This window comes from Stenella coeruleoalba (assembly GCF_951394435.1).
Source record: "Stenella coeruleoalba genome assembly, chromosome: 2".
Lineage (NCBI taxonomy): Eukaryota > Metazoa > Chordata > Mammalia > Artiodactyla > Delphinidae > Stenella > Stenella coeruleoalba.
Window position 1 is genome coordinate 62,314,462 of NC_137147.1, and position 14,623 is coordinate 62,329,084.

General features: G+C 35.1%; 1 protein-coding gene across 6 annotated transcripts in view; it reads left to right on the plus strand.

The window, feature by feature from the left end:
* The window catches only part of RALGAPA1 (Ral GTPase activating protein catalytic subunit alpha 1), a 221,418-nt gene that overhangs the window by 47,741 nt on the left and 159,054 nt on the right, over positions 1–14,623 (plus strand). For all 6 annotated transcript variants that reach the window (XM_079912214.1, XM_079912215.1, XM_079912219.1 and 3 more), the window contains exons 4-7: positions 1,907–1,964; positions 7,609–7,652; positions 9,057–9,234; positions 11,487–11,602. In XM_079912214.1, coding sequence (XP_079768340.1) covers positions 1,907–1,964; positions 7,609–7,652; positions 9,057–9,234; positions 11,487–11,602 — 396 coding nt within the window. The remainder of the gene's footprint in view (positions 1–1,906; positions 1,965–7,608; positions 7,653–9,056; positions 9,235–11,486; positions 11,603–14,623) is intronic.

Below are 14,623 nucleotides of genomic sequence, written 5' to 3' on the forward strand. Positions count from 1 at the left end.
TCTTTTTAATTTTCTATAATTTTATCTCTTTCCACACCACCATAAATATAATTATACAGTTGTTGGCTAAGTATGAGAGAAATAGGAGGGCAGAGGTGAAGAAGTTTATGTATCTCGTGTGGGAATAGCATCTATCTGTGAAGAACTTTATAATTTCTTCATCATCCTCTTATATGAGAGGGACTAAAGAAGATTATATCAAAAGGAAGATAGAGAAGTGTAAAAACATGCATACTGTTCTTTGAACATAATAGTATAAAAGCAAAGTTTTGGAAATAGGCATATGGAAGTTGGAAACTCCGTTTTTCCTCTTTCTAACCTAAGCACATTACTTGACCCATTTCTTTATTTTTCAAATGAGATCAATGAACACTCCTTTTAGGATGGTTGTGAGGATTAATGAGATATCATTACATAAAGTGTCTAGTGTTTGGTCCTTATGAACATTCAATTAATGGTGATTCTAAATAATTATAATAGAGCTGCAATAATAACAAACGCACACAAATGTCATTCAGCAAGCAGATGAGTGTTGAGAACATAGTTCAGCAGCATAATAAGGCAGCTGTTGAACTAGAATAATCCACGCAGGTGCAATATATAAAGGAAAATAAAGACAAAATTTTGAAAGTATTATATGTAAAAAGTGTTTATTCCCAACTTGTGGAAGTCTGTATGTGTTAGGTTAACTATAGGGCTCCTGAATCTTAAAATTTTGTTCTCATACCCATAGCCATCATAACATAGAAGTATCTTTGGGTTCACGTGAATTAATTTAGTACAAGTATTTGATAGGATTTTTGTGGAAGCAAAATATTTTCCCTGTAGGATTTATCAAAGTAAGAGAAAGAAATGCTTGGAGACCGGGCTTCCCTGGTGGTGCAGTGGTTAAGAATCCGCCTGCCAATGCAGGGGGCATGGGTTCGAGCCCTAGTCTGGGAAGATCCCACATGCCGTGGAGCAGCTAACCCTGTGTGCCACAACTACTGAGCCTGCGCTCTAGAGCCTGTGAGCCACAACTACTGAGCCCGCATGCCACAACTGCTGAAGCCTGGGCACCTAGAGCCTGTGCTCCGCAACAAGAGAAGTCACCACTATGAGAAGCCCGTGCACCGCAACAAAGAGTAGACCCCACTTGCCACAACTAGAGAAAGCCTGCCTGCAGCAACAGAGACCCAGTGCAGTCAGAAGTAAATAAATAAATTTATTTAAAAAAAAAAACTGCTTGGAGAGAAAACTTCACAAATATTAATATCTAAAAGAATTTAAAACATATCAGTAGTATCCACAATGCAGAAATTCTAAGAATAGTAAATGAGCATTTAAAAGTATACTACCAAATGTAAAATAGATAGCTAGTGGGAAGCAGCTGCACAGCACAGGGAGATCAGCTCGGTGCTTTGTGACCACCTAGGGGGTGGGATAGGGAGGGTGGGAGGGAGATGCAAGAGGGAGGAGATATGCGGATATATGTATATGTATAGCTGATTCACTTTGTTATAAAGCAGAAACTAACACACCATTGTAAAGCAATTATAATCCAATAAAGATGTTAAAAATATATATATATATATTAAAGTTAGTATTTATCCACTAAAGAGAAGTATACTTACTTTTCACATCATAGTAAAAGATAAATTTCATTAATTTCCTGTTCCAAGTCTTTGTTAGTATAGCTTGTTGTTTTCTGGGGTTCTCAAATACTAATCAGTATGCCGGCCCTAAAGTAGTGCCAGTACCATCAGATTAGCTCAAAGACTATTTTGTATTTGTAATACTGTCTTCTATGTAAGAAACTCTTAAAGGCTTTGTGTAAGCTCTTTGTTTAATTTTTCACATTGCTCAAAATGAGGACGTGTTACTTGCTTTTCATACTTTTCTTTGTTTTATTCATATTGATTTTTAGAAAATTTTACAACTTCTTCCAGAAAGAATTCATCAGCGATGGCAGTTTCATAGTATTGGTAAGTAATTTAAATATGTATTTCATATTTGAAATAAATGATAATACATGAAAATATTCTTTAATGGGTTGGTCATTATTTGAAATGAGTTCATAGTTTATGCTTTAGTAAAAACAAAATAAAGAATACAGAACTAGGCTTACTGGGAATGTAAGATAAAAACATACATGAAGGATTTCCAATAAAAGTGGCATATTAAATTTCTTTGATCCACCTCTTCATTTACTCTGAATATGTTAGCAATGATGATGAAACTATAAAACCAAAAAAATAAAAGCAGACTTAGCATCAGAATAAACATTCTGTAATCAAAAATGGAAGAGAAGGTAACAAACTGCCACGTAGAGTGAAAGCCATGGGTTCCAGGTTTGAAAGCAAGCAGTGTATTAATAAAAAAGGAGGGAACTGGGTTTAAGCTTACTGCTTGAAGAGACGAAGTAGAGCTTCCCAGATCATGAAATGAAGCTGAAAGGAAAAAGGGGAAAGAAAAAATACACAACCCTGCTGTGTATTACTGTGAAAGACCAAGTAGGCAGGAGGTTATAGACTTCATCTTACCAGGAGCTAAGCCAGCATGCTTGCTGGCTTGGAGTCTGTTTCTTTAACAATCATAGCATCACCACAGGACTCTTGAGCTCTCATTGCAAGACATTTTTTCCCCCTTGGTTGAAAGAGGAATCTGTAGGTAGGCAATTTCTGGCTTTGGTTCAGTGTCTTAATGATGACAGGGCTGATTGGTAGTGATTCTCATGACCCTTCTCTTGTGGTGAATATACAGATGGCCACCACATCTACATTGTTGAAGTAGAATGTTACAGGCCTTGTATTCATTTGTAAAAATTGTATTTTTTTCTCTTAAAAAAGAGTCATATATTTATTTAGAACCTACAGTTCTTAGTTATAGCAAATGAAATTTCTGAGGCTTTGAAACTGTAAGTCATCCCAATTAGCAGTTCTAGAAACAAAAGGAACTCTGGACATATAGGATGGATATTGATGTAGGGGCTAAAAAAACCACAAAATTCTAAAAAATAAAGCCTTTTAGAATAAACTTTTTAGATAAAGCTTAAGACTAAAAATGCTGTACCCTTAATACATAAAGAACTCTGGCAACTCAATAATAAGACAAATTAATTTTTTAAATAGGGAAAATATTTGCATAGTTATCACACCAAAGAAGATATGTGAATTGCTAATAATCACATGATAAGGTGCTCAACAGAACAGTGAAATCCTATTTTTTATTTCATAATCATTAAAATGTCCTTGAAGGTTGTCTGGGAAGAAACTTTTTTGAAACAGCGGAACTTCTAAAGTTATTCTATCTGCTGAGGAATGTAGTCTTCTATTTCTAAATGACCTTTGTGCTATCTGGTTCTCATGCTTAATAATATTCTAGTAAATGTCCAACTTGAGACAATACATAAATGGTCACCTTTCTTTGTCACCCAGAGAATCCTAAAACTCTGTTTCCTTTCTTTTTTGTCTTGTATATATAGAAAAATAAATCAGTGACTCTAGTTGATTTTTTAAAAGTAGCTTTTATGAGGTATAATTTACTTAGATAAAAATCTCTCATTTAAATAAATAATTTATTATTTTTTAGTAAATATTTAGAGTCACCCCAGTCTAGTTTTAGAACATTGCCATTACCCTAAAATAGTTCTTTGAGCCCATTTACAGTCAGTTGCCTTTGCCACCACCAATCTGCTTTCTGTCTTCAATAAATTTGTCTTTTTTGGACATTTCATGTAAATGAAATCATACAATTTGTAGTAGTTTACATCTGGCCTCCTTCACTTAGCATATATTTTTTTTCCATATTATAGCATATATAAGCATTCCTTTGTATTGTCTAATATTCTGTTGTATGGATATACCATATTTTGTTTATTTACTCACCAATTAATGGACATTTGCATTGTTTCTAGTTTATTATAACTTGTTTATTTTATTTGTTTTATTGTAGATTCCTTTTGATTTTCTACGTATAGGATCATGTCAACTGCAAATATAGTTTTACTTTAAAATTTTTAATCTGGTGCCTTTAATTTCTTATTTCTTTTTTGTTTATTGTTCCTCTAGTACACTAGTGAATAAAAGTGGTAAAAGTAGACATCCTTATATTATTCCTGATGTAAAGGAGAAAGCATTCAGTCTTTCACCATTATGTATGATGTTAGCTATTTTTTTTTTTTATTTTATTTTCACTTACTATGTATTTGAGGAAACTGAGGCTCAGGGAAGTTAAGTGATTCCTCAGGATCACACATATGTCCTGGCAGAATCTAGATTCAATGCAGAATCCTATTTCACATATAAATAAGTATTTAAGTTCCATCCTGTGTAATTCTCAAACCCTTTGTTTTCTTCTTCATTCCTTCCTGAAGATCATTCTTACCTGGCGATGTTAGCTATTTTTATAGATACTGTTTATCAAGTTGAAGTTCTCTTCTATCCTGTTTTGATGAGGGTTTTTAATCATGCATGGGCATTGTATTTTGTCAGATGCTTTTTCTTCTATTGACATGATCATAGGCAGCATTATTAGTGGTTTTGTCATTTATTCTATTAATATTGTGTATTTCACGAATTGCTTTTCAAATGTTAAACCGACTTTGCATCCCTGAGGTAAATCCCAATTGGTTACCATTTCTATATAGTCTTTTTATTATATTGCTAATTTTAGTTTGCTAATAATTTATTAAAGATTTTTACCTCTATGTTTATGAGGGATATTGAACACTGTATTGTTCTTTTGTGAGGTCTTTGTCTGGCTTTATTATCAAGATAATAAAAGCCATGTACATAGATTGGGAAGTGTTCCCTCCTTTATTTTCTGAAAGAGTTTGTGAACAATTGATACTACATCGTTTTAAAATATTTGATAGAATTCACAAGTAAAGCCATTTAGAGTTGGGCTTTTCTTTATGTGGAGATTTGTAATTGCTGCTTTATATTCCTTTTTTGAGTCAGTTTGGATAATTTGTATCTTTCTAGGAATTTGTCTATTTCATTAACACTGCCTAATTTGTTGGTGTAAAGTTGTTCAAGTTACTCTTTTATAATAATCCTTTTCATTCCTATAGGGTCAGTAGTGATGTCCCCTCTTTCATTTCTGAATTTGGTAATTTGTGTCTCTTTTATTTTATTGACTTGTCTAGCTAAGCATTTGTCGTTAATGTTGGTCATTTCAAAGAACTAACTTTGGTATTGTTGATTTTCTCTAGTCTTTTTCTGCTTCCTATTTCATTGATTTCCATTCTAATCTTTTATATTTTAAAAAATCTTGCTTGCTTTGGGTTTAATTTGCTTGTCTATATGTATTTTTTTAAGGTGGAAGTCTAGAATATTAATACCTTTCTTCTTTTCTGATATAGGCATCCAAGGCAACAAACTTCCCTGTAAGCTTTGCTTTTAGCTTATCCCATAAGTTTTAGTATGTTGTGTTTTCATTTTTATTCAGTTGAAAATATTTTTTTGATGTCCCTTTTGATCTCTTTGATCCATAACTTATTTAAGAGTGTCTTTGTTTTCAAATATTTGATGGTATCACAGATTTCTTTCTGTTGTGATTTCTAACTTAATTCCTTTGTGGCCAGAAAATATGCTTTATATGATCATAATCTTTAAAAAATTTTTGAGACATTTCATGACCCAGAATATAGTCTCTCCTGGAGAATGTTCCAGTATGCTTGAGAATGTGTATTCCATAGTCATTTTAAATATTAGATTAATTTATGACAATGAAGTGATTATTGAAGAACAAGAAAGAACTCGAAAAAATGGAATCTTATACATTATTCATGGATGATAGGCTTGATGGTATAAAGATAACAGTTCTCATCCAGAATTCCTGTAGTGACTTTTTATTGTAGCCCAACAAGTTTATCCTAAAATTTGTATGGAAAATCAAAGCCAAAGCAACTTGGAAGAATAACAAATGGGAGAGAGAAGATGGTGTTGTTGAATATTACTATAACCAATAACAAGATGTATTATAAAGTTATAATATAATTAAGACAGTATCATTGGTATGACAGAGATGGACAAGTAGACTAATGGAAAAGGACATTAAGGCCAGCCAAAGACCTAGGCTTATATATGGAAACTTGAAATATGATTGAGACAGCATTTCATTTCATTATAAAATCTGAAAAGGTACTACAGTTGGTTGGGGAGGGGAAATTCTGTTATTGCCACACACAAATAAATTTCTGATGGATTTCAGGACTTAAATATGAAAAACAACACTTTAAAACTTTTTGATGAGACTCTTTGGTTTATCTTCATAACTTTAAAGTAGGGAAGTATTTCTTTAGACACAGTAAGTACACATAAAGAAAAACATTGGTGAATTGACTATATTGAAATTTAAAAATTTTGTACGTCAGATGATACTACCATCCCAGTCAAGAATACATTTCCAATTCATAGACCTAACATAGAATTAGTAGCCAATGTGTGTAAGGAACTCTTATATTAAACAAAACAAAACAAAATAACCCAGTTTAAAAATATGCAAAGGATATGACAGGCAATTTGCAGAAACTTGAGCAGCCAAATGAAAAAATGTTCAGTGTCATTAGGAAACATCAAATGACATTACTGAGATATGTAACACTCAGACTGGCAAATATTAGAGCATCTGCCAGTGTTTTGTGTTGCCAACAATGTGTTATCACAATAATCTCATACGCTTCTGTATATGTAAATATATATATTATATATGTATTTCATACATATAAATATATGTTATATATATAATTCTGATGTTACTAGAAAGAATAAAAATGCAAGATTAGAACAAATAGCTGTGGAGGAAATTTTGTTACTGGTATAAGTTTTAAACATAGAAACTAATTCCAAATATTTTATGGATTTATAAATAAGTAGTAATAACATAAAATATTTTTGGGAATTATTAATACCAAAATCTGGATAATGGTTTCCTCTGGGGAAGGAAGGAGGAAAATGACTCAGGATGGGTTCACAGGTGGCTTCAATGATGCTTGTAGTGTTACATGAAACATTATAGAAAATGTAAATAAGTGAAATTTTGAAATTATAGGAAACATGGGACTGTGTTTAGATTTGTTCAGACCAAATGGTGGACATCTGGATGTCTGTGAATGTTATTTCATTATTTTATTGTAGATTTGAAATATTGTATAATTCAAAAGAAAAAAGACTATTAAAGATCGTTTTGAGTATTTTGAAAAGGAAAATTAGTACAATGGAAATATTTGCTAAGAAATACTAGAGTTATAGATGTTCATGTGGTTAACTAAATGGAAATTTTTACAGTGGTTTTTATTTCTATTAGTGATGGAGAAATTATTTAATTATGTTCTTAGTCTAAGTAAAAGATACACGTAGATTGTTGTCTTACGTGCAATTTTGGGTTTAGGGTTTGTTTTGATAGGATAAATCATGTTTAATTGCAATAAACCATGTGTTAAAAAAGGTGACTTTTTATATGCCCTTCTGTCCCAAGATTATGGCCAGAGGGATGTTCAGGTCACCAAGAATAATTTGGAGGTTGCCAAAGACTTGTTTTTAAAGTGTTTTCAAGTCTGACCGAGAACTCTGACATTTAGAAACAAGTAAGATATGAATGTTTAAAATCATGTTTTCTTTTCAGGATTGATTTTAAAGAAACTACTACACACAGGAAACTCCTTGAAGGTATAATGTAATTATATTTCTTTTTAAAAACTGAGTAAAGCATTCAGTCAATTGCTATACTGCCTACATCAACTTTTTCCTAAACAATTTTGAATAATCTTCAGTTCCCTTAATCGAAGTGAATTCACTTAAAAAACAGCAACATAGTCAGTACGCATGAGGCTGACCAGGCTCTTGAAAAACTTTTGTAGTTTTACCACTGCATGGACTCATTCAGCAGAAATACAGTCACCTATCCATATCCATGGGTTCCACGTCCATGCCATCCATGCCAGTTCCATGTAAGGGACTTCAGCGTCTGCTGATTTTGGTGTCCATGGTGGGGGAGGTCCTGGAAGCAACATCCCCCTAGATACCGAGGGATGACTGTACTTTGCTCTGTGGTCCCCAGAAGACAAAAATTATTTATCCATTCAACAAATTATTCTTCATTTTATCATAGCTATTGTTAGATGTAGAGGGAAGTGGGGCATCTATTAAAAAATGGTTTTGTTTCTTTTTTTTCCCCCCTTTTCATTATCTCATTGTGCTGTGGTAAGAAAAGCTACCCAGTCCAAAAGCATCTTGGTATAGGTTGGATAAAAGTCTCATATAGTAGGTACTTTTGGTGTCAAGGCTTGGGTATAGCAGTACATAAGGGATAAGCTTTCCTACATCTTTGTCCTGTTTCTAACTAAACTGTGAGGGTGGCAGCAGTTGAATAGCTTTGGCAGTGGCTGTTTGCAAAGCTACCAGTGAGGTTAGGTTACTGAAGAACCTTGTGTTTTACTGGGAGATTTGAAGTTTCTATCTTCTCCTCTTCTCTTCCTGGAAGAGCATTCCCTTGATTTAAATATGTATTTTCTGTGTATGGGGCGTTGTTCTAGTAGCTTAAAAATACAGTAATAGGCCAGAATTCCTGCTTTGCCCTTTGGAAGCAAATTAAGTAAATGAGATAATTTCAGACTGATAATCTTTTTAAGGTCAAGAGCATTGAGTTAGCAGTGTATCAGGATCCCCATGACCATTCCTCCTTTTACCAAACTTATTATAGCCAGGAATAGTCATTGCCCTCTCTCCTTGCTTCTTAGATTAGAGTGGTGATGATGGGAAGGAGGGAAGTAAATAAGGAAATGATTTTGACTTTTTACAAATGGAAATTATAGCATAAATAGATTACCTGATGGCTTTAAATAGTTAGAGACTAAGTTATTTTGTTCAAAATCCATAAATTTAGATTTATAAATAATGAGAGTTCAGTAAATTGTCATGGTTATAATTCTCTATCTCCCTCCTTCCTTCCTTTTCTTCCTCTCCTTTGCAGAGTATCATTCGGTAATCATCTTCTAGAGAATTTTGGCCTGAAGGGAACAAAGTATTTCCATTTTAAATAAAAATACTGTTTTTCATTTTATTTCATTTTAGATTAGGCGGGAAGGTGTTCGCCTTTTCTTATTATGGTTGCAAGCTCTTCAGAATAACTGTAGCAAAGAACAGCTTTGGATGTTTTCATGTTTAATCCCTGGATTTTCAGCACCACAATCTGAATATGGACCTCGAACTTTAGATAATCTCATTAATCCTCCACTCAACCTTCAAGAAAGTAAGAGTCATAAGATCTTTTCCATCATTAATTTAAAAATTTCTGTGTAGTTTGTAATAGATATTTTTAAATGTCTGTACCTTTTAAAACAAAATTATTTTATTTATTTATTTTTGGCTGCATTGGGTCTTCGTTGCTGTGCGTGGGCTTTCTCTAGTTGTGTCGAGCGGGGGCTGCTCTTCCTTGCGGTGGCTTCTCTTTTTGGGGAGCACGGGCTCTACGCACGCAGGCTTCAGTAGTTGTGGCACGCAGACTCAGTAGTTGTGGCTCGTGGGCTCTAGAGCACAGGCTCAGTAGTTGTGGCGCATGGGCTTAGTTGCTCCATGACATGTTGGATCTTCCCGGACCAGGGCTCAAACCCATGTCCCCTGCATTGGCAGGTGAATTCTTAACCACTGTGCCACCAGGGAAGTCCCTGTACATTTTTAACTGAATAATCCAAGGCCAGGTTTTTAAATGTAGGTTTTATAAAACCAAACTCACAGATACAGAGAAGGGATTGGTGGTTGCCAGAGGGATGGGGGGTAGGAGTTGAGGGTGGGCAAAATGGGTGAAGGGGATCAAGAGGTACAAACTTATAGTCTTAAAGTAAATAAGTCACAGGGATGTAATGTACAGCATGGGGACTGTAGTTGATAATATTTTGCAACTTTGAAAGTTGCTAAGAAAATAAATATTAGAAGTTCTTATCACAAGAAACATTTTTTTTTGTAATTTTGTATGGTCACAGATTGGGGTGATCATTTTGCAGTGCATACAAATGTTGAATCATTATGTCATATGCCTGAAACTTGTATAATGTATGTAAATTATACTTCAGTAAAAAAGTAAATAAAAATTAAAAAAATAACATGTAGGTTTTATCATCCAGGTATAATGAGACCAACAGATCAGGAGATGATTGCCATTAAAAAGATAGTTTGTTACTCATGTTCCCAGGAGGAGCGGGTGTGCCACACCAGGGAGGGTGGCCACACAGGGAAGCACCAGGGTTAGTCGGACGTGGCGGGGGCTTGAGGGTAGGGGTGGGTATCATGGGCAAGAGCCCTTTTGTGGTTTCTGCAGGCGGGAATGTGTGAAGCAGGGTGAGCAAGTTGAAAACTGGCTAATTTGGATAATTTTAGCAGGCTCTGGGGCATAGGGGTTGTCTCTGATTGTCTGGTACTTAGCCCTGGGGGTCATTAGGTTAGGGAACTAGTAAGTAACCCTGAGTGTGAGAGCCCTGCAGAGGAAGTGGTAGAGATACGGGCTCTGAGTTGTTTGCTTTGCATATGAAAGGCAAACTCTCTGGCCCATAGTTTTCTCTAGGAATTAGCTAGCTCTGGGAGGGGCTTTCTCACTAGGGCCTGCAAGACCCCTGATATCAAAGTATTAGAAACATGTTTAATACAGGCCATTTTACATTTATCTTTAATTTTGAATTTTCATGTATCAGCTTGTATCCTTGAGTTAATTTGGATGTACATTGACATACAAGTATGTTTTACTTTGTGCAAAGAGGACTAAAAAAAAATCCATCTCTTTGGGCTTAATTACTTGGCTGCTGTTTACTGGGAAATAGGTTTAAGGACCTGCCTATGCTAAACCAGGTACTGATTGTGTTGCCTGGGAAATATTTAAGAAAATTTAGCTAGTTGTGGGTTGATTTTCTTGAATTTGCTTTTGTTATAATCAGTGTTTTTGAATATGTGAAAAGTCTAAAAATGTGAAAGTTTCTTATTTTACAAGTGGGCTTTCATAATCAAGAAACTAAGATGCTAACTTCTCTTTCTTTCTGAGAGGGAATTAGTATTTCATCCTTTGAATAAAGGGGCTACCTTAAAGAGTAAGCATGGTCATTACCTAGAGTAATCAGGTTGTTCTTTAATTGATGAATAAGCACATTATTATTAATGTTTCTCATCACATTTATGGAATTTTATAGTGGACACTCTTAATCTGAATTTTAAAATATCACGAGCAATTCTTTTTCAGGTGAGACATTATTCACTCTTAATCCCTCAATATCTGTCCATCTCTGTGTCACATTTCCTCGATCAAGGGTTCATGAAACAGTTGATTATTAAAGTTTATGGTTTTTGTGATGGGCTATCAGGATGACCTCAGATTTATTTCAAATTTCAATCATCAGAATGTTTTCAAGCAGTATTCTTTGCTTATCTGTTTTGTAGTTAAATTTTATTTGGGCCATATTATCATATTGTTAAATTTGTTTTGTAATTATACTAAACTTTTCTTTTGTCTTCGGATAGCTCAAGTCACTATAGAAGAAATCACTCCGCTTGTCCCCCCACAATCAGGAGATAAAGGACAAGAAGATCTAACAAGCTATTTTCTTGAAGCACTTTTAAAATATATAGTAATTCAGGTATGTGTCATCTTCTTTTATATCACCCTCCTTACTATCCTGTGGGTAATTCATTTTTCCCCCTCTTACCATTATTCTGTCACAGTAGATATTTGCTTATTTTCCTGAAGGAGAAGTAACAAATTTTTACTTTTTTTTTTGAAGTAAATAAATTTATTTATTTTTGGCTGTGTTGGGTCTTCGTTGCTGTGCACGGGCTTTCTCTGGTTGCGGCGAGCGGGGGCTACTCTGTTGCGGTGCGTGGGCTTCTTATTATAGTGGCTTCTCTTGTTGTGGAGCATGGGCTCTAGGCGCGTGGGCTCAGTAGCTTTGGCACACAGACTTAGTTGCTGTGCGACATGTCCCAAACCCATGTCCCCTCCATTGGCGGGCAGATTCTTAACCACTGCGCCACCAGGGAAGTCACAGATTTTTACTTTTGAAAATAGATGTTAGTATACCCTTCCTGAAATAAAAATCACTGGAGAGATTATGGACCTCTTAGAAAGGGAGCTGAAGGGAGAAATTTTTATAGTAGACTCTTTATGTGTATATACCTTCTTATGTGAGCCAGTTGGATATACTTTCTAATCTTTTCATTTATAATCAGCAGCTATGGTACTTTAAATGAAAAACTGTTTGATTTAGGGATCAATCTGCCTAGAGGCATCAACTGGGGAGGTGGACTAAGGGTGAGGTAGGGGATGGGGGAATGTAATTTACATTTAATCCTACTTGTACTTTTAAAATTTATAGGTGCATGTAGTTTTTTTTTTTAAAGACTTATTTATTTATTTATTTTTTGTTTATTTATTTATTTATTGGCTGCATTGGGTCTTAGTTGTGGCACAAGGGATCTTCGTTGAGGCATGCGGGATGTTTGGTTGCGGTGCACGGGCTTCTCTCTAGTTGCGGCGTGAGGGTTTTTTTTCTCTCCCTAGTTGTGGTGCGCAGGCTCCAGGGCGTGTGGGCTCTGTAGTTTGCAGCTCGTGGGCTCTCTAGTTGAGGCGTGCAAGTCAGTAATTGTGGCATGCAGGCTTATATGCCCTGCAGCATGTGGGATCTTATTTCCCTGACCAGATTTCGAACCCATGTCCCCTGCATTGTAAGGCAGATTCTTTACCACTGGACCACCAGGGAAGTCCTTAGGTGCATGTATTTTGTAAGGTAACCTATTCATCTCTATATATGAAATGTGAATATCATTATTGATGAAAACACTTTTAGCATATACACATTTCTTGTAACTGTTCCAAACACAAAAGTTCCTTGTGCCTCAGAAACAAACATTATGAAGTTAATTTGGATCCTGAACGAGATTGCCAGGGTTTGAATACTGACTCTACATCTTACTGATAATGTGACTTTTGGCAAATTACTTAACCTCTCTGTGCTTAAGGTAGAGATAAAAAATAATACCTATCCCATTTTGGTGTTTGGGGCTTAAGTAATTAGTGTATAGTACTTAGAATAAACAAGTGCATGACATATAGTAAGTATTCAGTGGTGGGTAGTTGTTGTTACTGTGATTATTACCAGTTTTTCTTTAAAAAAAACTTTTGTACTTCATGTGGATTTTTAAACTTGTTTTACTGGTTTATTGAGATACATTTGACATACAATAAACTGTAATGTTTGAAAAGTACAATTTGATAAATTTTATGACATGTATACAACCATGAAACCATCACTACAATCAAGGTAATGAACATATCTATCACCCCTAAAAGTTCTCAGATCCCTTTGTAATCCACCCTTCTCTACCTGCCCCATCATCCCATCCCCAGGCAACTTCAGTCTGATTGCTTTCACTATCATTTGCATTTTCTGATAAATGGAATTGTATGGTACCTCCATTTTTTTTTTTTTTTTTTTTTTTGGTTTGGCTTCTCTTTTTTTTCAGCATAATTATTTTAAAAATCATATTATTGTATGTATCAATAGTTTGGTGCCTTTTATTGCTGAGTAGCTTTTCATTGTATGGATGTACTATGATGTGTTATCCAGTCACCTGTTGATGGTAATGTGAGTTGTTTCCAGTTTTTGGCTATTACAAATAAAACTGGTATGAATATTGGTAAACAAGTCTTTGTGTCAATATAAACTTTCTTTTCCCTTGGGTAAATACCTAGTAGTGGAATGGCTGGGTTGTTCGGTAGGCATATTTTGACTTTTTAAGACGCTGCCAAATAGTTTTCCAAATGGTTGTAGCTTTTTGTATTCCACCAGCAATGTATGAGACTTAAAGTTGCTTCATATCCTCACCAACAGTTGATATGGTCAGTCTGTAATTTTAGCCATTCTAGAGTTAGTGTGTAGTAGTAGCTCACTGTGGTACACTCTGGGCCTTTACTATCCCCCTACTTACATACCTTCCTCACCATACTGGAATGTTCACACCCTGTATTTTACAACTGTGTCCCCTCTTGTTTACTCCCCTCTACACTTAGGATACTGTCCTCACCCCTCTCAGGCTCTGAGTCCCCACTGGGCTACTGCCTCTGTTATACCCCCTTCATGGATGCCTCCTGTGGTCAGGCTCTGATCACCTGCACTTGACTGCCACTATTTCATACCTTCTCTTCCTTCCTCTCACATATGCCTATTTTGTATGACTTTTAGGCTGAATTATTCAGGAAGTGGGAAAGAGGAAAGAACATTAGCAGCTTTGTCAGTAGTAGAGCCGAGTTTTAAGTCAACTTTGACAGTTTTCCAGAGCACATTTTAACTTACAATATTTTTGAGAGATAACATGTATCCTTGACCTTTGAACAATATAGGTCCACTTATACACAGATTTTTTTTCAATGAATATGATCTACAGTACTACACAATCCACTGTTGGTTGAATCTGCAGATATGGAGGGCCGACTGTAAAGTTACACGTGGATTTTCAAGTGCATGCACAGGGTCAGCACCCCAACCCCTGAGTTATTCAGGGGTCAACTGTATAATGCATTTGCATGGCACTAGACCACTTTTTGTATGTACATATATATATGTACATACACATATATATTTAGCTATATATCTTTGCAGTGT